The sequence below is a fragment of the Canis lupus genome, chromosome 31 (assembly GCF_003254725.2).
Source record: "Canis lupus dingo isolate Sandy chromosome 31, ASM325472v2, whole genome shotgun sequence".
Taxonomy (NCBI): domain Eukaryota; kingdom Metazoa; phylum Chordata; class Mammalia; order Carnivora; family Canidae; genus Canis; species Canis lupus.
In genome coordinates, this window is record NC_064273.1 from 37,463,834 (window position 1) to 37,491,424 (window position 27,591).

The following is a 27,591-nucleotide window of genomic DNA, read 5'->3' on the forward strand; positions in this document are numbered from 1 at the left end:
CGCCCCCCGCACCTCCGCTGTTCCGTTCATCTTCCCCACCCGCCCAGGCCGTGGGGGGGGCAGGCCGGGTGACCGCCTCCGGCCCTCACCGTGAACCGGACACTGCCCGGCTCCGAGCCCGGGTCCCCCCACCTCCCGGGCCCCCGCACGACGCCCCGGGGCCGCACTGTCCCCGCCACGCCCGCTGCCCCCTCCCGGGCCCCCTGTGCGGGTGGGCGCGGCCCGGACGCTCCGGGGGCACCACGCAGCCAGTCGCCGGGGCCCGGCCTCCCCACTGACCCCGCAGGCCTCCTCGGCGCCGCCCGTCTCGCCCATGGCCGCCCCCGGCTGGTGCGGCCCGGCTCCGTGCGCCCGGCTCCCGGCTCCCGGCTCCCTGCTCCCTGCGGCCCGGCTCCCTGCGGCCCGGCTCCCTGCGGCCCGCTCCGTGCGCCTGCGCGCCGCGCCCTCTGACCCCGCAGGCCCCGCAGGCCCGAAAGCGCGGGAACGCGCAGCAGCGAGGCTCGAACCTCCAGGAGCTGGCGCAGCATCCTCCGCCCGGCGAGCAGCGGTGGGGGCAGCGGTGGGGCTCGGCGAGGTTCCGCGTCGGCTCTGCTGCCTTAACCGGGCTTTTAGACTCGCTGCCTGCAGAGCAGAAGGACAGGGGGATGCAAGGCTGAGCGGCAAGGTAAGCAGTCCCGGGGGCCTTCCCGACCCCGGGGGGCGCTGGGCTAGGGGCGGCGCTCAGCGGAGCCGAGGCTCCTCCGGGGGTCCGCCCGGGATTCGGAGGGCCAGCCCAGCCAGCCGCCTGTAGCCCAGACGACCACCTGCTCGGGAAGATGCCACCTGGTCCATTCACCTGCCCCGCGGGCCGAGCGTGCACCATCGGTGCCACCAGCGCGGTCCAGTGTACTGGGTCCTGCACAACTAAGACCTCGTCTGTTTCTGAGGCCAGCAGGTTGCCAACAACACCCAAGTCCCCCGAATGTTCTCCAGGCAGGAGAGCACACTCGCAAACAACCACTCTAAATCTGTCCCCATGCCAGGACCTGTACCAACCCATTATCCCCTGCATCTGTCTTGTACCTAGCCCCGGCATCCCCTGCACTGGGACCTGACCTCGTCCCTGCCCCTGCCATCCCCTGCACTGGCAATGACCCTGACCCTGCCACCCCTGCACCAGGACCTGACCCTGACCCTGCCATGCCCTGCACTGGCACCTGACCCTGACCCTGCTATCCCCTGACCCAGGACCTGACCCTGACCCCAACCATCCCCTGACCTAGGACCTGACCCTGACCCTGCTGTCCCCTACACCTGACCCTGACCCTGACCCTGCCATGCCCTGCACCGGGACCTGGCCTTGACCCTGCCACCCCTGCGCCAGGACCTGACCCTGACCCTGCCATGCCCTGCACTGGCACCTGACCCTGACCCTGCTATCCCCTGACCCAGGACCTGACCCTGACCCTGCCATCCCCTGCGCCAGGACCTGACCCTGACCCTGCCATGCCCTGCACTGGCACCTGACCCTGACCCTGCCATCCCCTGACCCAGGACCTGACCCTGACCCTGCCACCCCTGCACCAGGACCTGACCCTGACCCTGCCATGCCCTGCACTGGCACCTGACCCTGACCCTGCCATCCCCTGACCCAGGACCTGACCCTGACCCCAACCATCCCCTGACCTAGGACCTGACCCTGGCCCTGCCATCCTCTGCACCGGAACCTGACCCTGACCCTGACCCTGACATGCCCTGCACCGGGACCTGGCCTTGACCCTGCCACCCCTGCGCCAGGACCTGACCCTGACCCTGCCGTCCTCTGCCCCGGGACCTGACCCTGACCCTGACCCTGACCTGCCCTGCACCGGGACCTACCCCTGACCCCAAGCATCCTCTGCACTGGGATCTGCCCCGGGCCCCGACACTGGGGCGCTCGGGGGCGCTGGCTCCGAGGGCAGCAGGGGCTCAGCCCCGGCCCCTCAGGGCGCCCCTAACGGGGCTGTCCCCAGCATCCCGCCCGCAGCCCCCAGCCCCCAGCCCCCAGCCCAGCACGCGGACGCCGAGGCTCGGCGGGTGGCCGCCCGGCGCACGGAGCTCCCGCGGAGCGGGCCTGGAGGCGCGGGGCCTCCTCCAGGCGAGACCCGGCGCTCGCTAACCTCGCCGCCAAACGCCGGCTGCGGCGACGCCCGCCAGCCGAGGCCGAACCGCCGCGGGCCGCCCTCGCCCCCGGGACGCGCTGCGAGCGGCGGCGCCCGGCGCCTCTGTGACGCCATCAGCGCGCGCGCCGCCCCGGCCCCGCCCCGCCGCCTTCTGCGCAGGCGCGGCCCCGAGCTGCTCGGCGGCGGCGGGAGGCTGCGGCGGCGGGCGGCGGGGGATGGTCCAGCGGGCGCGATGGCCCCCGCCATGCAGCCGGCCGAGCTGCAGTTCGCCCAGCGGCTGGCGTCTCACGAGAAGGGCATCCGGGACCGCGCGGTGAAGAAGCTGCGCCAGTACATCAGCGTGAAGACGCAGAGGGAGACAGGTGGGCGCCGGGCGGGCAGCGGCGCACATGGCGGCGGGGGGGGGGGCTGCCCGCGGGGGTTTGCGCCGCGCTCGCCCGGACGAGGGGGCGGGAGGGGGCGGGCGGGCGGACGGACGGACGGACCCGACCTCCGGGGGGCGCCGGGGGGCCGGGGAGCTCGGAGAGGTCCAGAGGGCGGGGAGGGGATGGGGAGCGGGTCCGGGAAGGCCTCTGCGGTGGCGAGCGGAGCGGGAGCGGCTGCGGGTGCAGGAGCGGGAGCGGCTGCGGGTGCGGGAGCGGGTGCGGGGCCGCGCTGCGCTCCAGGCCGTCGGGGCTGCAGCCCGAAGCTCCCGGGCCCCGACATGCGGTGCAGCCCCCGGGGGTGCGGACCACCGCCCACGGCGCAGGCTCTGCGCTGCGCTCGGATTGATTTTGACGTGTTGACTGCTAACACTACTGCCTTGCCAGTCTACTGGACAGAACAGGTATTGGGACACCCCCACCCCCACCCCGGTGGCCCAGGGCGTGACCCCGGGGTCCTGGGATCCAGCCCCGCATGGGCTCCCCCGCAGGGAGCCTGCTTCTCCCTCCACGTCTCTGCCTTTCTCACGAATAAGTAAATAACCTAAAAGAAAGAAAGGACAGGCGTTATCTGTCTCTGTACTGACTTTCTCAGTTCGTTTGGTCTTTGAGGAGAGATGGAAAAGGACCACCCCGGGGGAAAAAGAAAATACAGTTCTGTGGGACGTGCCCCAGAAAGGAGGGAAGACCAGATTTCTGACTTCAGTTCTGCTTAGGGATCTCGCGGAGAGGCGACGTTTATTATCACAGCTTCGGGTCCCCGAGTGCTCGAGTTGCGGGAGCAGACCTGGCTGCTCCCAGCGCAGATAGGATGCACGGACGAGGCGCTTCCACCTGGGTGTCCCTCGTGGGCACCCCAGACTCGAATGCCCCAACGTGATTCATTCTCCTCCTCCCTAAAACCTGTTCTCTCTTGCTTCACTTTTGCCGCCTGTGTTCTCTCATCTTAGGTGCTAGCTCCCGCCATCCCCTCAAAGCCAGGCTGGACGCACCATAATGTCCTGGATGGCTCTTCCCGGTCTTCTCCTCCACCCCTCATCCATGGTCTCTTGCTGCTTCTGCCTGTTTCATCTGCTGAGTTACTCTGCCCTCACCGTTTATCTCATCTAGACTCTGAACTTGCTTATTTCCTAGCCAATCTCTTTAAGTCCATTTGACCCTCTATTGAACCTCTCGTCCACAAACCAGCCCGGGTCATTTTCTAAAAACGGTTCTGATCACGTCACCACCTTCTTGGATTTCCAGGTCTGCAGGCAATGGTCTGTCCTCCCTTCTCTTGCCACTTCGGCCCCTACGTGATGCTTTGTGCTGACTCTTGGTATACATGCATCGTTTCTCTCCTCTCCGCCTTTGCTTCTCTTGCGCACTCCTAGCATTCAGTTCAACATCACTTCCTCCAAAGTGCCTTCCCTACCATCTCACACCACCCCTCCAGGATTCCAAAATATCCAGTGTGTGTCTGTCATGGCACTTAGCTGTGTGGCTTCTTCGTTCTCTGTTACTGTATCACTCTTCCCCAAACAGTGTAAACTTCCGTCTGTCTGCTTAGCTGGAAGTGGGAGCACATCCAGGCATACCGGGCTTGCCTCCACACAAGAACACAAGAAAGGCCAGATGCAGTACATATGGGCTGAAATGGCCAAACAGAGCTTGATGAGCGGGCCCAGGATCTGCAGGGACATGGGCATGAGGCCACTGGGTCTGCACCAGTGCCCCCAGGTCCTGTTTGGTCAGTGCCCATCATGCCAAGAGAGACTATCTTGTTCACCACCACGCCCACGTTGCGTAGAGTATGCTGGGCCTCTGAAGAAGGAACTGCATGGTGAATGTCACAGACGGTGACAGGGAGGTATAATAAGCCGGGCTTCTGCCGCCACTGTCCCCCGTGGACCTGAAATGCAAGTTGGGGAGTAACTTGACCTGACGTGTGTGTCTCCTTGACAGGCTCACGGTTTGTTGTGTTTTGTTTCGTGTGTAGTAAAGGAAATCTGAAATCTTAGTCTTACTGGTATGAAGAACTGCCCACCAGCAACATAAATAGTTTTGTGGGGGTTTGTTTTTTTGTTTTAAGTGATCTTGGGGCACATGGGTGACTCTATCGGTTGAGTGTCTGACTCTTGATCTCCCCTCAGGTCTCAAACTTAGAGTCATGAGTTCAAGCCCCACCCTGGGCTCCACACTAGGCATGGAGCTTACTTAATAAAAAATTTAGGGACGCCTGGGTGGCTCAGCGGTTGAGCGTTTGCCTTGGGCTCAGGGCATGATCCCAGGATCTGGGTTCAAGTCTCACATCAGGCTCCCTGCATGGAGCCTGCTTCTCCCTCTGCCTATATCTCTGTCTCTCTCTCTGTCTGTTTCTATGAATAAATAAATAAAATCTTTAAAAAAAATTAAAAAAAATAATCTCTACGACCAACATGGGGCTGGAACTCACGATCCCAAGATCAGGAGGCAGATGCTCCACTGACTGGGGCAGCCAGGAACCCCAGAAGCTTTGTAAACAAATTGGGAACTTTTGTAGTGCTTAAAGCAGCTAAATGATGCTCTGGGGTGTTGTAACTTCACACAGAGCACGTACAGAATGATCGCTATCTATGGTTTTACCCATGAGAGCTCATTTGTACCGTTCATTCACGTCTTCAGCAAACACAGAGCACCTACTGTGTGCTCTTACTATTGTTGGCACTGAGAATAATAGAGCAGGGAATGAAAAACAGACACACACACACCCCCCCCGGCTTTATTGATTCTGCAACTGTAAACATGTAACATCTGCAGAAACTGGGATGGATCTTAAAATCAACCTTGTGCCCTCTTGCTCTCATTTGGTGGCACGTAGAGAACCGTACATCTTACGGCTGATGGGGCTTCAGATTCAGTATTGGAGGAAGTATTTCTTCATACTAACAGGCTTAGGGGTCCTGGCCCCTTGTAGGTAGAATAGATGAGAGCTGCAGGTGTTTTGACTGACCAGGTGTGGACTCACCCCAACCTAAAATGCTCCTGAGCTCATTTCATCCCGAGAGTAGCGGTCAGGGTTTTCTCATTTCACAGTTTGTTGAAATTTACTCTGCCCATGTCTCACTTCATGTTCGCCTCATTTGCTGTGAAATAACTAAACCTATATTGTTGCCAGAAACCTGGTGGCATTGGTTTAGGAAGTCAACCCCAAGAAGACAGAAAAGCCCCTGAGGGCTGAACCTGCTTCAGATACATCCTTCACCCTCAGAGTGAGAGGAAATTAAATGAGCATTTCTCTGTTTCGCTTTAAAGCCTTCAAAAATGGGTACGTTAGGCCCCCAGTGATGGAATGAGTAAGTCATGGGATGAAAGGTACAGTCGTGTAGAGAATATAGGCCATGGTAGTGTAACAGTGTCGTGTGGGTGACACATGGTAGCTCCACTTGTGGTGAGCACCTGACACTGATGTAACACTGAGTGTCGGCTGTAAGTCAATTTACAAAAAATGGGGGGTGCCTGGGGCTGTCAGTGGAGCCAGGGATTCGATCCTGGGGTAGTGAGTTTGAGCCCCATGAGGGTAGAAAGTACTTAATAAAAGTTCTAAATTTATTTTTTTAAGTCTTAAATAAAAACTAAATTCCTGGGCAAAAACAAGTGATTTTTATACATATATTGAAAATAAGTGTTTTAAAAGGGGAGAGAGCTTCAGCAGCCTGTGGGTGGAGAACACAAGACAATCGTATTACCTACCAATAGCACTGAAAAGCGCTTTACTCTTACAAAGTGCTTCTCGTACATGCCTTTAATTTTGACTGTGACCCTAAACCGTACACATATCATAGGTGAGAGAACAGGGCCAGGGGCTAGCTGATGGTTTTCTACATAGCACGGCTAACAAGTAGCGAGCTGGGGCCTGGCCATGGGTTTGTGTCCTCTGCACTCTGCTGCCTCGCTTAGGAAGAAGCAATCTGTTTTCACACCTGACCCCCTTTCCTGCGCACTGCCTAGGAGCTACTGTCACCCTGTGACTGTTGAAATCCATAGTTTTCCATTACATAAACCTCTCTAGCATACATATCCTTTGCACCTTTGCCCATTACAGGTGTGGGGTAACCACAGATACTCGGTATGTCACAGTATCACTTAGAGTTGGCGTGACACACTAGTGCTCTTAGAACCATCTGGAAATATACGCTGTGCTGCTTTTAAGTGAAAAGTGCCAGAACGTGGAATGTGTAGAACCCACGACGCTATCTAGGTTACACACACACAGCTAATGTGTCTGTGTGTGTCTGTACCATATGTAAGCATTATGTCAAAGCACAGGACAGATCTGGAAAGATGCCCAAGTGCCCCTAAGCCAGACCAGTTTGTTGTGTTTTGTTTTGTTTTTTTTAGATTTTATTTATTTATTCATGAGACACACACGGAGAGAGAGGCAGAGACACAGGCAGAGGGAGAAGCAGGCCCCATGCAGGGAGCCCAACGTGGGACTCGATCCCGGGATTCCAGGATCACACCCTGGGCTGAAGGCGGTGCTAAACCGCTGAGCCACCCAGGCTGCCCAGCCAGACCAGTTTTTTTTTGTTTTTTGTTTTTTTTTCAAATTTTTATTTATTTATGATAGTCACACAGAGAGAGAGAGAGAGGCAGAGACACAGGCAGAGGGAGAAGCAGGCTCCATGCACCGGGAGCCCGACGTGGGATTCGATCCCGGGTCTCCAGGATCGCGCCCTGGGCCAAAGGCAGGCGCCAAACCGCTGCACCACCCAGGGTTCCCCCAGACCAGTTTTAAGGGGGAAAACCAAAGCACAGCTTCATGAAGGAGCTCAGCTGATGGCACCAAACTTTTTCTCCATGGCAAACCTGGCTCCTCTAGATGGGCTCCCTTCTCACACAGGCTCCCCAGCAGCTGGTGAGGTGGCCGAGTGCAGGTGCACACTACGTCCTCTTCAAGCCTGCTGGCGAGAGCAAGAGCCTCTGAGTTGGGGTCATCTGTCCAGCCTTGCAGCAGCCCTGTAGCTGAGGGAATTCATGCGTATTCGACATAAGCGCAGCTTGCTGGCTCCCCTTTCTCTGGGCCGAGCCCCACGCAGACCACTGTCTCCCTCCCCGAGCCCTGCCTGGAAGGGGGGAGCGCTGGAGGGGGCCGCAGACCCCGGGACTGCCCAGCTCCAGGCCTTAACACAGGAAACAGCGTCATCCAATCCTGTTTGCTGTTAAGTTGGCCGGCGTTCTGGTTTTCTAGTTTCATTATGAAGAGCTTTCTACACAAACAGAAGAACGAAAACGGCCCTTGGTAACACCTTAGTGACCTTGTGCAGTACTTTTTACCTTTCAGATAAATAGAGTACTCAGTACTCCGCTTCAGGACCAGTTAGTACCTGCCTGGTCTGTCCCATCTGTCCACATCCACCTCCCACTGACATCTCCACGCACCTCATTATGGAGCTCCAGAAGACAGGCTCTTTTTAACATCACCACAGTACCATTATCGTACCTTTTTTTAAAGTTGCTTCATGTGAAATAACTAATCCGTTGAGTTTTCCCATCATTTTGTGAATTTGTCTGTGACACATCAGAATCCAAGCAAGAGGCAGCCGTTGCATTCAGTTGGTCTGGCTGCCGTTCCTATCTTTTCCCTTTGCTGTTTACTTGTTGCTGGAACGGGCCATTTGCCCTGGTGACTGTATCCCGTGGTCTCACCTGACATATTCCTCTGTCCCCTGTGTTTCCCCACAAACTGGTTAATAGTCAGATTTGACGTGTCAGTTGGTTTTGGTTTTTGTAAGAATACTTAGCAGGTGGTGCTGTGGTCTTCCGATTGATAGGTGACTCTGCGAGCTAAGGTGGATCAGTAGGTTCGGGTGTTACCGACATCTGATTTATCCATTCTAAGTTCCCCCCGTATATTTTTCATCTGATGTTTTCCCAGCCAGCCAAGGGTGATCCTTGCCCTGCCCACTAATTCAGTAGTCTTATTTTTTTTAAGATTTTATTTATTCATGAGAGCCACACAGACACAGGCAGAGGGAAAAGCAGACTCCTCTCAGGGAGCCTGATGCTGGACTCGATTCTGGGACCGGGATCGTGCTCAGAGCCGAAGGCAGATGCTCAACCACTGAGCCACCCAGGCGTCCCTAATTCTTCATTAGTCTTAGCATGATTGAATATAAACACAGGTCACTTTGACAAAGTTATTGTGGTCCTGATTGCAGTTGTCTCAGCTCCAGGGAAATTTATCACTCACTGTAGCTGTGCTAGCAATAGCTAGGCCCCCAAGGTGTGGCTTATAACAAGGTGCCCGAGGGTCGGGGGAGCCAGTTGCCATGCCATGAGGTTTGCCCGACTCTTAAAGGAAATGTATTTTAATAAATTTTACTCTTTAGCATACTGGTTTTAAGTAGAAACTAACAATCAAAATGCACCGTAATAAAATTGTTGATATTTAATATAAGGTCTTTGGTAACTTGGAAGTCAATACCTATATACCTCTAAAGGTTCACTCTCACTCTGAATACACTAAACTTCAATACATCAAAAAGGATCTGTTTGCCACCTTTTAATTATTTTTGGTATATTGAAATTACATTGATGCCCAGTGTATACGTACTTGTATGCATTCACCTAGTTTGTCCTTCTTTGATATTCCAAACGATTTTTCCTAGTACCCCCTAATGAAGTATTAACACAGACCATTTGTAACATGCACCAAGACTCAAGGGTTGTTTGTTCTCCATCGACTTGGAAACTCCAAGAATGTATACTCACCTGGCTTTTGAGATCCCATATGTTACTCAGCAATTATGACATCTGGGGTCTGCCCAGGAGCTAAAAGGCTGTGTATGACTTGTGGCTTAGTCGGAGGTAGTACAGGGCTTAAAAAGGAGTCCAAACGAGGCTAACCAAGGTGATGTCACTTAAAACAAAGCTAATGTTGCCCAGGAAATGAAAACTATAACCAGGAGGGAAAGAAATCCAGATATAGCCAAGTTTGACTTCTTGCCAGGATCTTTAAAACAATATCTTTGCAAGGGCACCTGGGTGGCTCAGTTAGTTAAGCATCTGCTCAGGCTGTGATCTCAGGGTCCTGGGATCAAGCCCTGCATCAGGCTCCCTGCTCAGTGGGGAGTCTGCTTCTCCCTCTGTCCTTCCCCCTGGCTCATGCTCTCTCTGTCGCACACTCTTTTTCTCAAATAAATAAAATCTCTAAAAAGCTGTGGGAGGTTATCTTTGTAAAAATATCTCAAAGCTCTGCCAGTTTCCCCAGGGCCAGTTGTATGGGACTTAAGCAAATCCTGTATCTTTTGTAGGAGTTGCAATTTCATTTTGTAAGAATAATGCAAATGTTGGTATGCAGAGTGATATGCTAGATTTGGCAGAGAGGAGCACACAGAGGGAGCTATTTTTATAAATGACTACCTCATTAATAATTTTGTAATGACATGTACTTCCTTACACTCCTCAGATGGTAAGGACACACCACCACTACCACCTGCCCCATAGATGATAAAACTACGTGATCTATATGTGTTTATTTTGTACCACCAAGGAAGTGTATGCTTCAAATTAAAAAAAAAAAAAGTGGGTGAGAGAATGAAGATGTTTGTGGTGTTGTTCCTGTCACGTGGTAGTTCTAGACCCTGCGACAGGATATGTGAGGACTCTAAAGTAAGATGTCTGTGCTGTTTTGTCCTCTAGGAGGTTTCAGTCAAGAAGAACTTCTAAAAATATGGAAAGGGCTCTTCTACTGCATGTGGGTGCAGGACGAACCCCTCCTACAGGTAACATACAGTTCCCTTTGTCAGACGACTGGTGCTTTGGCCCAGATGGATAAAAAGGGCTTGCTCGTTTTATGTGTCTGTCTCCTGTGCACGTAAAGAAATTGAAGTCGCTGCTCAGGGCTCAGTTGCCCGCCTCTTGTCCATCAGAAAGGGATATACAGTGGCCAAGCAGAGAAGTTATCTTTTCAGATAACGAAGAAGAGGCATAAAATAGAAGTTTCTTGTTTCTCTGTCATATTTTCATAGGTTGGTTCCGTGGAAGGTTTTACATATTTTGAAGCTTCTGTTTAGTATGTTATTATTTGTGGTCAGTAATGTCATGGCTCTAGTCAAAGAGCCTGTGAGCACCGGGCTCCGAGCCTACCTCTGGCATGATCTGAACGGGTGCCGTGACTGGGCAGTCACCCTGCTGAGGGTCGGGAGCCTAGTAGAGCAAGCAGTGGACCTGCCTCTGACAACCTCTACCCTTAGAGTCAATGGGAGACTTGGCACAGATGTGCATGTGCTTCTAGACCCATCTGCCGAGCATGCTGAACCCCACCACCAAAACAATTTAAGAAAATGACTTTCGCTGTCTACAGAGTTTTGTTCTAGTGCATGAAAGCAAACCTGCCAATGTCGAAGTGGAGAGTAAGCCTTGAGGAACGCTATTTGAAGCCCTTCGATACGTAAAAGATTATAGATTTTACTTGTCTGGATTTTGGTGTGCAACTTTACCACTTTCCCCAAGCCATGTAATAGCCTGCTTTGATTTATTGCTTTTACTTCACTGAACATATTTTGAGTAGGACAGCAGGGCAAAATATTTTTAAGTTACATTCAAAAGTAACAAACCAAACGACAGCTTTAGTGGAGGAAGAAAACAGATGAACAGGAGCATCATTTTCATTTAAAATGGGTGAGGAAGACGTGAGCCCAGGTAAAGTAAATGCAAGTCATACCAAGGATGGCTGTTCTTTTTTTATGTCACTTGTGAACAGGATTCTATTGACACTTCCCAGGGCAGGTCTCTTCTTAGACCCAGACCACCAAATTCTCCCCACCAGTGATCTTGCTGCATTGTAGCAGGACTTATTCTTCACATGGCCCTTTTGCCCTGGACAGAGCCTGGATGGGTGCCATTGACCTTCGCTTCTGGCCCACCCCCTGCACACACACCCCCCATCGCAGCCTGGCTCCAAGCGAGTGAGCCTAGGATGGGACTTTCTGGTTCCACACACACCCCTGAGGAGTGACAGTCCCCACATCTAACCACCAGGGATCCCCTTGCATCTGTATGCCAGAATTTGGTGGCTTAGGGTAGGATGTCCACGTCAGTTACGTTTTTTTTTTCCAGCTATGTACTTTTAAAGCCAAGAATTGACCGTTTATTTCTGTAGGTCATTTGAACTGAAACTAGAGATACTATCTTAAACCTACAGCGTGATCCTCGGAGGCATTATCACATTGGCACAATAGTCCACTGAGATTGGGAGTTTCAGCATTTGCTAAAATCTAAACAGTGATGTAACAAGAGGCCCAGACCCCAGCAGATGCTGTGACGTCCAGTGCTGCCGCATAATAACCCTGCTGTCTCTCCCCGACCCCACCTTTGCAGGAGGAGCTAGCGAACACTATTTCCCAACTCGTCCACGTTGTTAACAACTCAGAGGCCCGTAAGTCCTGATGTTTTCATAACTTTCAGAACTTCCTCATTCATCAGCTTGGGTAACTTGCATAGGAAACTAGGCAATATTGTTTGTTCTTCCTTCAGAGTTTCCTCTTTCCAGGGGGCTTGTTGAACTTGTGCCCAGGGCTGCCAGGGTGTAGATGTCGGGCGACAGACCTTCCCTGTGAGAAAGCCCTGAAGAGCTTAGATGTTGACCCCAAAAGAGGGCCAATGAAAGAGGCATATTGTGCAGTATTGTGTGACCTCTGATAGATTTCAAAAATAAATGGATATATATATGTATACATTTTTTAAAGAAATGAAAATCTCCTGAGTCTCCACATTCTGAGTTGCTTTAATAAAACTCAGAGGTGGGACGCCTGGGTGGCTCAGTGGTTGGGCATCTGCCTTCAGCCCAGGGTGTGATGCTGGAGTCCTGGAATCGAGTCCCATATTGGGCTTCTTGCATGGAGCCTGTTTCTCCTGTCTCTGCCTCTCTGTGTCTCTCATGAGTAAATAAATCATTTTTAAAAATAAAAATAAAACTCAGAGGCTGGGCATGCATATGCCACTGTTTGCTGTCACCTCTGGGTACCAGGACATCCTGAAGACTGGAGCCACATAAGGGCATCACTGGTAGTAAGCCATAAAGTAAGCCAAAAAACAAAGGGAGAAAATGAATTATTTCTGAGACATTCAGGTTTTGATTGTGCTGACAAAGGAAAAAAAAGACAGCAGATTTGGTTGGATTTGCTTGGCGCTCTTCGGAGCAGAGCCATCCCACTGGCCTTCGAAACCCCAGTGGCTCTGTGGTTCAGCCGGGTCCCAGCTGACCCATAATGAGCAGAATTCTACCCATGGAATATTATCTAGGTTTTCAGATATCAAGAAAGAATTGTGCAAAAAGAAGTAAAACCAAAAAATCCAACAGTTATTTTTGGATGGAAAAGTGGTAGATTCGTGGCTCAGAAGAGAAAAATGGAATGTTTTATTAGAGCTCAACCAGCTGACATGGAACATGAAACAAAAAGCTGAGTTTCTATGCGGATCATCCAAGTGTTCATCAAAATTAATGGCTTTGGATTGATTGTTAGGTGTAGGTGGGCGGAAAGGGCCCATGGATGTGGCTCAGAGAATTTTTGATTTTAATAGAAACAAGGCTTTGCAGTGGATAAAGAAAAATGCTTCATAGAGCATTACAGTTGAATATCAAGATATTATCAGCCTTCCTGTTATAATAGGCTTTTGTGGGAATGGAAAATAAATTACTGAGCATATTTAATTATGGACCAAATTTTCTAGCTGCCAAAAAATTCTTGGAAAAAAGTAAACAATAATCCTAGTTTGTTTCCCTTTGTTACTTTCTTGCTTTATGGCAATATGTGAATCTGAAAACCAAGTATTCAAAAGCTTTTGTTCACTGCAGAACACCTGTTCATTCAAACCTTTTGGCAAACAATGAATCGAGAGTGGAAGGGGATAGACCGGCTGCGCCTGGGCAAATATTATATGGTAAGATCTGAAGGCCCTTCCCCCAGTGTGCTTTCGAAGCCTGTAAAGGAAGGATGTTGAGCTTCTTGAGAGCAGTGGGAGGGCTTATCTGTGAAGCAGAGCAAGCCCCAGGCTTAGTGTGGCAAGAGGTAGCGGGATCACGGGACGGTGTTCGACTAGGTCTCGCAGGCCGCTCTGTTTTCTCTTTCAGCTGCTGGGGGTGAGTCTGGGGATCCTTAGTTAACACTTCCTGGTGAAAAGTTCAATGAGATGACTGTGACTGTGTTTTCACTTTGGAGACGCAGGCTGTAACCAATTTCGTTGGTCTCTTCACTCTGCTGACTGACCGGCATTTCTTACTTTCCCTTTGGTAACAAAAGTTGTCTATCTTTAGCTGATCCGCCTGGTCCTGAGGCAGTCCTTTGAAGTTCTCAAGCGACATGGCTGGGAAGAAAGGTTGGTAAAGTATTGGGGTAAGCATTTGGTGGCTTTAAAATGTTGAAAGGGATAGTGTGACTTTCAAGCGTTCCAGTTAGCGAGCTAGTAGGAGTGGCGTGATTTCTGCCTTCCCCTCCGTCGACTGAGACGCAGAACCTCCTTAGGCGTGAAGAACACGAAGCCCAGGAGAGGCTCCTGAGGGCGTGGGGGCACATGCGCGTTTCTACCGATTCCAGGGATTGCTTTTCCCTCATAGCACGTTCTCAGCCTTGCACTGTTTGTTACGCATTGTAGCACAAGAACAGACGTGACTGTTTTCTTTGGGGGAAGAGGGAAGAGCTGGCATGCTGCAGTTAATAGGACCGCGTGTGTTGTTTTCTTCAGCCGAATCAAGCTCTTCCTGGATGTCTTGATGAAAGAAATCCTGCATCCTGAGAGCCAGTCTCCTAATGGAGTGAAGTTCCACTTCATTGATATTTATCTGGATGAACTATCCAAAGTGGGAGGGAAAGAGGTAAGAAGCAGTGAGACATCAGGCCCGGGGTGTAATGAGACCACAGCGGACCTGACCGGGGACTCTGGTTCTCCGCATGTTCCTGGAGCTGGGGAGAAAACGCTGTGGTCAGCACCGGCCTTACCAGCAACAGGAGCAACATAAATTGGCTCACCCTGTCTTTTGACAAATCCTTCCCCATCTGGGAATGTGTCCTAAGCAGCTAATAGGACACGTGAACAAAGATTGTGAGCTAAGGATGTTCTTGAAGTCCTGCTTATAAAACAATTGAAAGCAACTGACACAGTCCAATAGTTAACACAAGGACACGCTCACCATAATGATTTTTTGTTATTTCATCTTACAGTTTCTGACAATATCTCTGTCGATTGAACCTGTCTCTAGATCAGGGAATGCAGAACAGCATGGGTTAGTGGGGTGGTTTTCTCTGGTCATTGCACTTTGATGCCCATGTGGCTGGAAGATGGCCATGAGCTGGCTCCGAGCATCTGGGCAGTTCACGCAGAGTGCGTTTTCAGCATTGACAAAGGTGTTTCCCTGATCTAACCCTATGTGAAAAATGTGAACGGCTCCTTTTTCTAGGACATACAAAAAAATTTTGTTTTGTTCCTAAATTTCAGCTTTTGGCAGATCAGAATCTCCAATTTATTGATCCATTCTGCAAAATTGCTGCCAAAACTAAGGAGTAAGTGAATCCCATGCTTGTTTTTCTCTACTTCATTTGGTCCTTAATTGTGGGTACTGGTGTTAAATTGTTGAGAGGCTTGATGCAAGACACCTGTGATAGTTTAGCCAAACCCCAGAACAGCTGAACTTTGAATTTCTGTTAGCAAGACTTGTGATGCTTTGAGTCCTACCTGTGCTCTGCTGGCTTGACCACAGACCTTCAGGAGACACACCCCCCCCACAGTCGCAGTTCTGTCTGCCTTCAGCACGTGGCGCTCCACTGGCTCTGCACAGCCACAGCCGGCTGGCGTGGGAGTGTGGTCAGGAGAGCCAACACTGTGGGCCGGGCAATGGGTCACATTGGGCCCTGGGGAGGCTAGAGTGGGCCGTGCACCATGTGCCCCATCACCTCTGCTAAATGACCAGGTCTTCTGTTGTCATCACCTTCTCTCTGCTGTACTTCTACCCCCAGCCAGACATTGGTACAGACTATAGCTAGGGGTGTGCTGGAAGTCATCGTAGACCAGTCTCCTTTCGGACCGGAAGAGACCCTCGAGGAACAGAAAGCCCAAGGGGAGGAGAACGAGTTCTCCGAAGATGAGATGCCTGAAAACGAGGTGGCATGGAGAAAACCAGTCAGTAAAAAGAAGCCTGGTAAGAGGATTCCCTTGAACAGTCTGTCTTTTTAGATAAAATTCTCCTCAGGTGAACACTTTAGTACATACATTGGAGTCTCACTGAGATAACCTAAGACCTCATCAAAGGGAGCCCTGCCATGAGCTCCCCGAGAAGGGAAGCCAAGGGGCGCTGACACACGGGAGCCCTCCGCGGCGTGCATGTGCTGCCTCCCAGGGTCACGGGAGTCCCTCTAGGGTTTCACTTTACCATTGCTCTTGCCTTGGCTTTTGTTTATTTTTGTTGTTTGGATTTTTGATGTATTTAAACATCCTGATGTGGACTTGTATCTCCAAGAGGGTCCTTGGTGCTCACGTGGCGAACACACGCTTATTTCCATAGCGCTGCCTCCTGATCTCTGGGTCCCTCTTTGGGTAACACCCGCTGTGGGCTGCGATGGCCGGGGCCAGTCTTAGCCCGCAGGGACTGCATGTGGAGCCCACATTTCCAGTTGCAGACCCCTCCCACTCCAGCAGTGGTTTACAGCATTTCAGGGCTCAGCATTAGGTAAACGTTCAGGTCCGGGTGTGCGCATGCTTTTAAAATGTCACACAGACGTTAAAAAGCAAAGATTTCAAAAGTTAGTGGCCAGAGGAAATTTAATTAAACATTTTTTTATAACAAGACCCAAAAGTCTATGGAGCCTGGTTTGGTATGTGCCTTCAAAAATCTGGAAGGATATCAAAATGTTAATAGTTGGCTGCATGAAGCAGAGTTAATGGGTGACTTCTGCTTTGTACTTCTGTCCTAAATTTTCTACAGCAATCATGTGTTATTCCTTAATTGGAAAAATAATTCTTTTCAAAAGAAGAAAATCTTTGATCTTAAATTCAGTGTAGATGAATTAACCAGCTGCCCTTGAGCAGGTTTCATGCAGTCGTGGGGGCCGTCCCCGCTCCCTCCTGCGCGCCCGGCCTTTGTCTCAACCAGCCACCCTCTCCCAGCTCCTTTTGTCGTGCTTGTGGCCCTGGACCCGCACATGCATGCAGGGCTCTGCTGCGTCTTCTCGAGGCTGTGCCCAGAGGCCCCACCACTAACAAGCAGATAAAATTTGAAAAGTTGTGAGTTTTCCTTGGTAGTTTTATCTGCTTCTTCATGGGCATTAGTGCTCTTTGAATTATTTTCTAAGTGTTAATAGTTGCATTAGCATTAACTTGTGTCTGCTGCGGCAGCCCCCTGAGACGTGAGTGTGTTATCTGCATAGATTTCTACCCCCGGCCTCAAGTTTTCCTGAAACCGGGGACAGACTCCTGAGTGAGCTCTGCTCCGCTCTCCCGGCCTCCAGCCCAGGGCCTCCCGTCCCCCGCCGCCAGTGTTAACGGAAGGCAAAGCTCGCCGGAGGGCGCTGAGGGCAGCAGAGGTCTTGTCTGTGATGCAATTAAAAGGCAAAATGTGTGATTTCTGTGGGATTTATTTTAACAAAACTGCTTTGGAAGATGACAAATGTATTTGCAGGGGTTTTCTGTTTGAAGAGACACTGAGACAGTGGCTCCTCTGGAAGTAGTGACTGTGTTTAAAGAGCTCTGTCTCTGGGTGTGTTTTGATAGCACTGGGCAAGCAGCACTGCAGAGAGGACGGGGTCCACGGCGACGGGGAGAGAGGCGGTGGGCGCCTGGAGGACGCTGGGCCCCTGCTCCAGGTTGGTAGAACAGACTGGCTGTGGAGTAGGCCTGGCTAAGTGGGAATTAGGGTCAGAGTGCGTTATCCCCAGGCCCGCGGCTCCCGTCGTCTTTAATCCCTTTGCTCGCTGACGTCACCTTCCTTACGATGAGCTTACTGGAGGCACATTTAAACGTGACAGAGAAAAGAAAAAAAAAAAAAAAAACGTGACAGAGTTATGAAAGCTGTCAGTCTTCATCCCAGCGTGCGCTGTTAGGATCCATGCGCTCCCTACGACAAAGGCAGCTCAGCGCTTTTCCAGTAAAGGTGACTGTGTTACCAAGCACAGGTCGGCTTCTAGATCACACTTCCAGAGAGCCACACCCAGGCCAACTCTGTGCTGTGTTCTACCACAGTTTTTCTTTAAAGAAAGAATAAACAGGATGGATGAAGAATAGCATCCCCCAAGAACAAATAGAACAGGCTTCTCAGAGATCGCACTGAACCTTTGGTCGCTGAGTCTCAGCACTCCCTTGTTCCACCGGCCTGCTGCCGAATGCGCCTGGGAGCCCACACCGCTGGTTGCCGTCACCTGTGGAAGTGACTTTCTAAGTCAGTGTGGCTTGGCTGCGGGCTTACGTTTTGTTGTTCTCACGCAGTTCGACTACAAGGCTGTTGCGGACCGGCTCCTGGAGATCACCAACAGGAAAAACATCCCACCCTTCAACAGGAAGCGTCTCTCCAAACTCATCAAAAAGTAAGTGGCTGTGGGCGCAGTCTGTGGACTCTCGCAGTGGAGGCTGTGTCCCCGGCCCTCATCACGTCTAGCCATAGCCTGGGCGTGCACACAGCAGCAGGAAAGTTTCGTGGAACAGCTGCTCCCCTACCCACACGTGTATGCTTCACATGCCCCTAAGAGTTCAACTCTGGCCACCACGTCCTCGTGGGGCAGCAGCAGCACATCAGTAACGGCCGTTCGTACCGCCAGCGATTGCCGCGTAAGGGTGCCACTGAGTGGTGTCGGCTCCCTCACCTCCCACTGTGGTCACGCCCGTGCCGGTCTGCCACACCAGTCATTGAGTGCAGAGCACCCTGGCTTCTCGTGGTTGGTGACCAGAAACTGAACACCCACTGTGTTCAGTGTCAAGTGTCCGAGCACTTGACATAAGTTAGTTCCTGTGAGGAGAAGCCCTGCAAGGCTTTTCTAATGTCCCACCTCACTGATGGCTCAGCCAGGGCACGAGGCTTGCCCGAGGTCCCTGCTGGCAGGTGACAGAGCTGAACTGGACCTTCTGTTGGCTCCCCTGGTGCTCTGCCCCCCCACCCAGCACTGGTGCTTCTCCACCAGGTGAGCAGAGAGGACAGTGGGACATAAGCAGAGACATGGGCTGCTTTGGCCTTGAGAAAAGTTTTAATTTCTTCTGTTACACATGAACGAACCACAGTGGACTCTCTAGATCACCACGTCCCACGTCCTCGAGGGCAATGCGTCCTTCACATCACACCACCGTTAGCCTCTCCTCCTAGAAGGAAAAGAAAGTGAACACACACCCAAGTAGCACATCTGAAAACTGGTATGTGTGTGTTTACAGAACACAGAAAGAAGAGGTTTTTTCAGGGACTTTTATTCTCTGTTTCAGGTTCCAGGATCTTTCTGAAGGTGAGGGCATCAGGATTACAGCTGGTGATGTTACATGAACATGGCCCAACTGAGGCACTTACAGCAAATACTGACAAACAGGATTAAGAGACATTGGGAACATAAGACAGCCTTTACCTGTGAAGGCCGTCAGCTGGGCAGAGCTTGTGGGAGGCCTCTGCGCCAGGGAAGGGGGTAGACTGGGCTGAGGGGTCATCGTCGGTTTTAGGAAGATACCAGTTTGATTCTTTAGGAAGAAAAGAGTTGACATCTCAGGCTCCCTTTCCTTTGCCGTCATGGTCAGGTGTGCCCCAAGGGAAAAGCTGTTGTCCATAGCCAGGGACATGTGAGCAAGCCAGCACACCCTGCTCCCCATGTACGCCTGTGGGCTGCTGAGCCCCAGGGGGCGTGCTGTCAGGGTGTCCCCCATGGGGTGCAGTTCCTGCATCCACCACAGATTTGGGTTGGGAAGGTAGCGAGGTTGCAGAAGTCAGGGTGGAGAATGCCGGTGTGAGGTGGGGACAGAGTCGTGGCATCTCAGGAAGCTGACTGGATGCGGCTTTGGTGTCCAGCAGGCAGTATATCTCAGCTCAGTTTTGCCGAGGACATTTCTGCTGATGAAGAGGAGCAAACCCTCAACCGAGGAAGACACAAGAAAAAAGGAAATAAACTTTTAGAGAAAACCGAGCTGGAAAAAGAGAGAGGTGAGCCTCCAAGCTCCACGTGGGTGAGGGAGGAGGAGGGCGCCTCTGCACTGCTGGGAGGCTGGGCACAGGGCTTCCGGGGTCAGGGCAGAGCCAGAGCCTGAGCCTCAGCTCGGGTTGCTGAGGAGGAAGGATTCTCACCCGCAGCCTCCCTGTTTCCTCCTGGGGCCACCTTCAGCAGGTGAGGGTGTAGCGGCTGCTACACAGACTGCGCCCTCTGGAGCAAGTGTGGTGTGTCTGCCCTGCAGCTGTGGTTTTCACGGGCCTGGAGATGCATAGTCCTGAGCGTGGCTGTAGTTCCGTCTCTGTGGGAACCGGCATCGGGAGGGTCTGGTCCCAGCTGGGCAGGGAAAGGACGGCACCTGACGACAGAGCCAGCGGTCAGCCCCATGTCAGGCACTCCCTCATGGGCCTGGGTTTCTTTCTAGGAAACAAGTTCTTTCTTACTGAGGAAGAGGAGGGTGAAGCCAGTGTTCAGAAGAGGAAAAGGAAGAAGAAGAAGAAGAACCACCTCCAGCCTGAACATTTAGGGTCGAGCGCTGAAGCCATGCCCCCAGAACAGAATGGAGGTGGCGAGCCAGAGGCCGGTGCGAGCAGAGCCCCGAGGACGCCAGCAGCAGAGCCCAGGCCGGCAGCCACCCCAGGCCCCCAGGAACAGGGCGGCGCGGGGCCCCCCACAGCCCACAGCAGGAAGAAACGGCCCAAGAAGAAGAGCTCCAGGGTCCAGGCCGGGAGCACGGAGTCCACAGCACTGCCGCCCCTGGAGGACGCGGCTCCTGGCGGCCCCTGCAGCGCCCGTGCTCAGGACCTGGCTCCGCGAGCCACCCCCGCCGGCGGGGCCCCGGTCCCGAAGAGGAAGCGGAAACTCGGAGCCCTCCCGGTCAACGGCAGCGGTCCCCCCGCACTGGCCTGGCCCCCGCCTCCGGGCGGGAGGCTGAAGAGAAAGAAGGCGGAGCACGGCAGCCCCGACGTGCACAGCCCGTCCAGTCAGAAAACTGCCATCTTGAAAAAGAGGAAGAAGGTGAAGGAGACGTCTGACTTGGCAGCACGTGGCGCGGTGTTGGAGTCCGAGGCCACGCTCAGGCAGGCTCTGGTAAGCCAGCCCCCTGGGGGGCGGCAGGGCGAGGCCAGAGCTCCAGGCCGAGGGGCGGCCCTGGTTTATAACAGCCTGGACCAGGAGGAAATAAACAGGTGCCTCTTCTTGGGGGCCGGGACTGTCGTCCTGGACCCCCCACCCTGCCAGGCTGCTCCCTGGGGGCTGCAGAGGGCCGGCAGGAAGCCTGGGAGTGTCCCCCAGCTGAGGCCCCCTGCAGTATGCACAGGCAGGCAGGTGTCCCCGTCAGACGCTGCTCTGGTGTTCCTTCATCAATGCGCCCGCGGCCAACCTTTGGCCCTTTGAGGGCCAAATTTCTTCTCCTTTTCGCTTATTTTTTTAAAGAAAAGCTGTCTGTGCTTACACATCTAGAGTCAATTAAGCAAGGAGTGGGCTGTGGATCTGCTTCCCATGTCGCCTGTGGCCCTGTGGCGTGTCTGTACCAGTGTCAGCAAACCGTTCGACTGTGACGTAGAGGCACGCTGGTGGTGAGGGCTGGCCCAGGCAGCCTTCCCTCCTCAGCAGCGGCAGCAGTACTTACAAAACCTCATGACCCCAGGGCGCCCGGTATTTGCTCCCCAGCCCTTCCCCAACGGGCCTGCTGACCACGTCCAGCACCCGCTCGGGCAGACATATGGGTAACGGGCACCCGTGTGCACTCAGCCAAGTGCTCATCCCAAGCTGATGGTGTCTCTGAGTGGTTGAGTCCGCTTGTGACCAGGAAAGGTCTCAGCTGGGGAAGCACCCGGAGCTCTCCCCTGGGCTCCAGGAAGCCTGTTGTAACCTTAGACCTTCCCCGAGCACCTCTGCGGCAGGTACCACTTCCCTTGGGCCTCCACGCCCGTTCATTTGGTGCCCTGTCTTCACTAAGCATCGGGAAATCTCCGCGTGTCATTTCTCAGGCTCAGCAACCTTCCTTGGCGTTGGAACTATTGCTCATAAGCCGCAGGGTCAAGGGAGCTTTTCCTCCCAAAGGGTCTGGTGTCTCTCGCTGGTGGGTGAAGGCGTGTGAGAGAGGCCTCCTGGGTCCACCCCTCGCTCACACCACCCGGGGGGGGGGGGGGAGGGCTCCTGGGGGAAGGCCTCAGCTTCTAGGCCAGGAACGCCAGGACCTTGCAGAATCCAGCCGTGTGACGTTAACTACATCGGGCTTCCAGACCCTGGGACCCCAGAACCAGAGCAGGGGCCTTGCTGGGGGCTGCAGGCAGCTGTAAAACCCCCGGTGAGGGTCCTTTATCTCCCCACAGTGGACCTGCAGGTCCTAAGGGCGTGCTCACTCTCTTGCACCACCAAACTTCTTGGTGGACGATGAGGTCTTTGGTCAGAAATGAGAAAGTGCGTTCAATTATTTAACAAGTGGTCTTTGAAAAGCAGAAATCTTCAGGAGCCCTAGGCTTGAAGATCCATGAAAGTGGTTCTTGTGGCTAAAAAGCTAGGAACCCTGTGGCCCTGTTGGCGTGGTGCCGCGTGCCTGAGGTCTGCGCCCTGCCGTGTCCAGGAGGTGTTTGCAGACCCGGGGGGGGGGGGGTGTCTGAGCCAGAGACGCTGTGGCCCATGGGCCCCACATGGCCTCCCTGCACACACGTGTGACCTCCCCTCTCATCACCCCTCCCTCGTGCAGGGAGACGGGGGCGCCTTAAGCCCCTCGAAGAAGCAGCAGCTGAGGACGGAGAACGACTTTGTGAGGTTCGACACTGCCTTCTTACCAAAGCCGCTGTTCTTCAGAAAAGCCAAGAGCAGCGCCACTGCCACTTCTGCACACCCTGCCCTGCAGGTTCGTGACCCCACCGCCACCCTCCTGACCCCGACCACGCCGCCTGCGTGTGCCAGGCCTCTGCTCCTGCCCGCGGCCTGCAGGTTCCTGTCGAGGGAGCCCTGGTCTGCCGCACTGGGGGCCCCTGGGGCCAGGTGGCTCTGGGGCTCTCGCCGCCTCCTGGTAGCACAGGCTCGTCTCTCGGTGATCTGGGCCGGCCTGAGGGGTTGGTCCGCGGGAATCGAGAGTGCAGCGCGTGATGCCTCATCTTAGTATCCCCGGGGGTGGTCAGGGTGGGGGAAGGAGCAGGCGCTGCCCCGGGCGCCCATGGGGGGTACAGGGTGAGGCGCAGACTGAGGCTGACAGGGCCTGCCGCCAGGAGGGTGCTACTGGGCCACCCTGCCAGGAGGCCACGGGACAGTGGCTGTTTTGAGAAAGGAGGGGGTGCTGCGTAGGTACCTGCTGGAACTAGCAGAGGGACGACTGCTGTGTTAATACACACGCGTGCAGAGTCTCAGACACACTCGCCGATGATGCCACAGACAGATCCGGCTTCTCTTATAAAACGTTTATGGTCTGAAAGCAAGTGGTGCAGGGCAAGGTGACGGGGTTCACATGGAAATGAGGGTGCTTTGTCATATGCAGAGTGCAGCCACATCTGGGAATCTCCCAAATAGGAAACCGCTAATTCTGATGAATTGTTAGATCATCTAGATGAGTGTGTATGGGCACCGCTGGGAAGCGCATGTGCCGCCCTTGAAGCCAGAGCCCGTCCCGGTATGTGGGCCCATCGTTCCGTGCACCCGTAAAACTATAAAGCTCCTGGTGAATGGGAGTCCTAGCGTGGAAATGGCGAGCCTTTTCCTGTTACGTTGGGGGGTTCAGGCATCACGGGGTACCCGGTCTTCCTCCCCAGTCCTAACGGACGGCATGGTCGCTGTCTTATTCCCTCTGTTGTCCTCCCTTTGCAGCGAGACAAGATGCCGTCCAGCTCCAAGAAGGTCACTTTCGGGCTGAACAGAAACATGACCGCGGGTGAGTGTGGGGTCAGCCTCCTGCAGGGCTCCTTCCACGGAGGCGGCTCGCGGGGGACACGGGCCCTGACCCGCTCCAGAGTCAGAAGTCCAGAGCCAAGCTGCCAGTGGGGCATCCAGGGCCGGGTGTGGAGGGGTGTCCTTGGGGCCTCTGGAAGGGGTCTGTCTGGCGGGGGATGCGTTGAAAAGCCGTGTCCTCGAGCCTGGGCACCCAGACCACTGCAGGCCCTCGTGGCCTGGGGACCACTGGCAGCCGAGCTGCATCTGCTAACATTGTGAGCCGCGTACCCAAGAGAAGATGCTTTTAGTATCAGTGCCTTTTGCTTGTTCTGTTTTAACAGAAACCAAGCTTTTTAGAAGGATGTAATGTGTTTAAGATCTGACCTTTCATAGGGCCTACACGTAAACGTACGTGTGAAGGGGGGAGACCGTGGGGGAGCCTGAGGTGCCTCTGGCCTTGCCAGGCCTTGTTTCTGGAGCTGGAGGGAGTGTGGGGAGCAGATCAGCTGGAATGAAAGGCTCTTCCCGCCTGAGCCTCAGGCTCATGCGCATTCCCTCACCCCCCCTGCCCGACGCCCCCTCCTATGCCGTCCGTGGACATTTGTTCATTCGTTCTATGGAGCAGGATAGTGAGTCTGTGACCTCTGGAAGCTCGGGGCCTGCTCTCTGCAGGACCTCGTGACCGCACGGGCCTGGCTGGGCTGCCGGCAGTGGGAACGGGGGACGGCACCGACGGGAGACAGCACTGGGGCGCTGGGCAGGCCAGGAATGCTACTCCGCTAACGCGTGGCCTTGCTTTCATCCGGGGCAGAATTCAAGAAGACAGACAAGAGTATCCTGGTCAGTCCCACGGGCCCCTCCCGAGTGGCCTTCAACCCTGAGCAGAGGCCCCTCCACGGAGTGCTAAAGACGCCCACGAGCTCACCCACCAGCACCCCCCTGGGGACCAAGAAGCTGCTGACCACCACGCCAAAGAGAAGGCCAACCGCTATGGACTTCTTCTAGGATAGTAGCAGGGTCCTTTTAGAGACTGTTTTTGTACAGATATTCTATAAATTATAACTTTAAAAAGGTGGGGCCTTTTTTTATTGTTTTATAAATCCCCATAAATTGTATAAACAAGGTTCTGAGTGGGAGCTGCTGCTGCTCCATCCTTCTGTGGGGGCTGTGGGTGTCTGGCTGAAGGTTTTACAACAGACGCTGTTGGCACATGAGCCCCTCAGGTGTGCGAATGACCTCTGTGACCCCCACCGGGGTGGGAGCCTGGAGGTGCCGTCCCCATCCGCAGACTGCAGAGCTGGGGTGCTCAGGCGCCGTGCCTGCCATGCCGGGTAGCTTTCCGGTGGCCTTCCTCCCCTGTCTGTAGGTGTCCGGCAGGTGCCTGGCAGGTGCCTGTCACCGGGTCAGCAGGAGGCTCGTAGCCTCTCTCCACGGGCCTGCGGCAGGGGCGAGGAGAGAAGAGCCTCCGCCCTCGGGACGCCTCCTTCCTCCCCTGGGCCTTGTTCCCCTCCTTGTGTTCCTACCTCTCAGGCCAGCCCAAAGTGTCTTCCCTCGTGAGCGCCCCTGGCGGCGCTCACCCGGGACTCCGAGCACACTCCTTCCTCCGGGTCCTGTGCTCCGCCTGCCCTTCTGACCTTTCTCCGTAAGCCTTCGAGCCAGCACCCCGGTGACTGGCGTGCCCAAAAGCAGCTTTCCCGACTTAGACTAAAACTCATTTCTTCAGAGGTGTGGCTGCAGTGTCCGAAAACCTGCGTTCCTGCTGGAAGGTGGAAATCAGCCGTTAAGAATTGTTTGTATTTATTTGTTCGTAGCTACCTTTTATCTGAAATGCTGAAGCTTGCACTTAAGGTTCTTATAGACTTCTGTTAATGACAGACGTTGGTGGCAGGTGCTCAGACATGAGCAGGGGAAGCAGGGACAGAGCGGAGGGAAACCGCACCAGCCCTGAGCCCCCGTGATGGACAGGATGCAGATTCCGAAATCAGGTGGTCACCTCTGGAAGGCCCCTGGAGTTTACGGCGCCGTGTTGAGTTTATGAGATAACAAATCGCACACCTAAAGAAGAGGTCTGCGACGTGGGGCTATGGTGTTGGCACGCAGGTGCTCCGTGCTTCTCCAGCCGACCCTCCACTCGGGATCTCAGGCCTCCTGGACGAAGGCTGCCTCTGCCCCATGCAGGGTCCCCAGCGTCTCCCCAAAACCCAGGCAGCCCCCTTGGCTCCTCCCCACGAGAGGGCCCCAGCACTGCCTCAGTGAGACCAGCCAGCGCCTCGTGACAAGGGAGGCCTGCTGGGATCGCGGGGTTGTATTGATTCGACTTTGGTTTCTTAATCACGTCATCAGGGTGGGGCCCTGCGTGCAAATACCGCCCCTGCAGGGTCAGGTGGACCGGCTGGCGATGGAGGCCCCCCCAGAAGGAGGGATGAACCTTGTCCTTTTCCTGCTCTGTAATAAAGTTTTGTCATGATTAGTCCACGAGAAGAGAAATAACTAACCCTGAGCTGTCAAATAGTCATTGTACTGAGAAGTCTTATGTACGGGATGGTTTTGTGGTGCTTGCATGGGGTTTATGTGCTGCATTCCGTAAGATACTTAAATCACGTTCAAAACCAAATCTGATAGTGTGAGAGAAGATGAGATTTGAACATTCAAATATTTTTAACTTTTTGTTTTAAAAAAAAAAAAGTTTCATGATCCTCAGCCAGATTATTTTTGTAACAGTTTTCATTTTAGCTTTAAAGATGGAGCACGTAGTCCAGCGGCGTTAAAGGTGTTTCATCAAGAGGTTCGAGGGCCCGGTGGGTGCGGCCGCCCCCGGGTGCATGCTGGACGCTCTCCACGGAGCACACGCCCGTCCCTGCTCAGAGGCCCCGGAGGAGTGTTAGAGACGCCCCTGCCGCACCGCCGCGCCTCTCGATGCCATCCCTCCCTCCCTCCCTCCCTAAATCTGTCCCAACTTACTCCATTTTGTGGGTAAGTTCAGTGGGTTTACTGTGGCTTAATTTTAATGCCTACATTTTGGCAGCAAAGAGAGGAAAAAAAAACTTTTTCTTAATTCACATTATGTATCCACACAACAAGAATGTGTCACACAAAGAAAATGTATTTAGAATACCAGTTTTCTACTCAATGCATGTTCTTTTCTTCAGCAAAGTTGCCAAGGGGACTTGGAGTCCAAAACTGGAAATAACTCACGTTAATGCTGGTGTTCCTACGGTATTTTGTAAAACGGTCATCTTCCCCTGACCCCACACGCCTGGTTAGTTTTGTACAATTTGGTATCACAGTTTATAAACGTACAATCCTTTCTGACTCCTGTTTACCTGAAAGCACAAAGGAGGGTCCGGGAAACCCGGAGGCGATTAGTGTGGGAAGAACATGACACGGAACCCGTCCTCTGATCTGTTCTCTGAACCGCCCTGGCTCTGCCGGCAGGGACGGTGTGCTCACCACCAGCCTGTACGCGCGCCTGCAGAGTGCCTGTCGCGTCAAAGCCAAGTCCAATAAACCAACCCTGCCTTTGCACTCACGTCTGTACCTGATGTTGGCTGTCCGTGCGCATGGAAATACGCCACTGGGGGACGACGGCGCAGGGAGGCAGAGGGTGGCGGCCGGTGGGCCTGACCCCAGGGCTCTTAGGCCCATTTGCCCCGGAGCCAGCAAGGGGCTGCCAGCCGCCGCTCCCAGGTGGGGGGTGCGGGAGCAGAGGTGCCCTGCTTCTCATGCTGGGGACCAGCGACGGGCTCCGTGGGTGGGCGGGCAGGAGGCGGGCACTGTGCCCTTGACCCTTACCTGCACTGTGTTCCCACACAAACTTCCTCGGCTGTGGTGTGGATCCAGCACCGGTTCCCCAGAGGGCCAGCAACCCACAGAATAACAACTGGAATACCAGCGAGGCCTGTCCCCGCCACGCGCGGTCCTGCCTTCCCCCACGTCTCAGCACCACATGCACGTCCCTCCGTCCGCTTCTGACAGTGGGCAGTTGGGATTCGGGCTCTTGCTGCTGTAAAATGTAGCTCCGGGGTCAAC

General features: G+C 54.0%; 2 protein-coding genes across 11 annotated transcripts in view; one reads left to right on the top strand and one right to left on the bottom strand.

The window, feature by feature from the left end:
- Positions 1 to 27,591, bottom strand: part of LOC112669191 (heat shock transcription factor 2 binding protein) — a 148,512-nt gene that overhangs the window by 99,485 nt on the left and 21,436 nt on the right. For 2 of the 6 annotated variants that reach the window (XM_049104590.1, XM_049104589.1), the window contains exon 1: positions 2,139 to 2,387. In XM_049104590.1, coding sequence (XP_048960547.1) covers positions 2,139 to 2,387 — 249 coding nt within the window. Of the gene's footprint in view, positions 1 to 12; positions 46 to 279; positions 368 to 506; positions 622 to 2,138; positions 2,388 to 27,591 lie in introns of those variants that run through there. The other 4 variants (XM_025462098.3, XM_049104591.1, XM_025462097.3 and 1 more) reach the window with 4 other exon arrangements.
- RRP1B (ribosomal RNA processing 1B) lies at positions 2,370 to 27,087 on the top strand. Of its 5 annotated transcripts, none has more exons than XM_035709282.2 (16): positions 2,370 to 2,503; positions 10,226 to 10,308; positions 11,906 to 11,963; positions 13,383 to 13,468; positions 13,842 to 13,903; positions 14,180 to 14,399; positions 15,020 to 15,084; positions 15,538 to 15,719; positions 17,288 to 17,379; positions 17,999 to 18,096; positions 18,980 to 18,999; positions 19,551 to 19,682; positions 20,111 to 20,775; positions 22,397 to 22,549; positions 23,500 to 23,563; positions 24,374 to 27,087. In XM_035709282.2, the coding sequence occupies exons 1-16, from the start codon at positions 2,374 to 2,376 to the stop codon at positions 24,565 to 24,567; spliced, it is 2,304 nt and encodes a 767-aa protein (XP_035565175.1). In that variant the 5' UTR covers positions 2,370 to 2,373; the 3' UTR covers positions 24,568 to 27,087. The 5 variants fall into 5 exon arrangements, with proteins under 5 accessions (XP_035565175.1, XP_035565176.1, XP_025317884.1 ...); XM_035709283.2 differs by having other exon boundaries at positions 19,554 to 19,682; XM_025462099.3 differs by having other exon boundaries at positions 14,270 to 14,399.

Bases quoted from the DNA above. Each gene is read 5' to 3' on its own strand.
- RRP1B (XM_035709282.2), top strand. From the start codon at position 2,374: ATGGCCCCCGCCATGCAGCCGGCCGAGCTGCAGTTCGCCCAGCGGCTG. The intron at 13,469-13,841 runs GTAAGATCTGAA...GTCTATCTTTAG, and splicing joins GCCTGGGCAAATATTATATG to CTGATCCGCCTGGTCCTGAG. The intron at 15,720-17,287 runs GTAAGAGGATTC...GTGTTTTGATAG, and splicing joins AGTCAGTAAAAAGAAGCCTG to CACTGGGCAAGCAGCACTGC.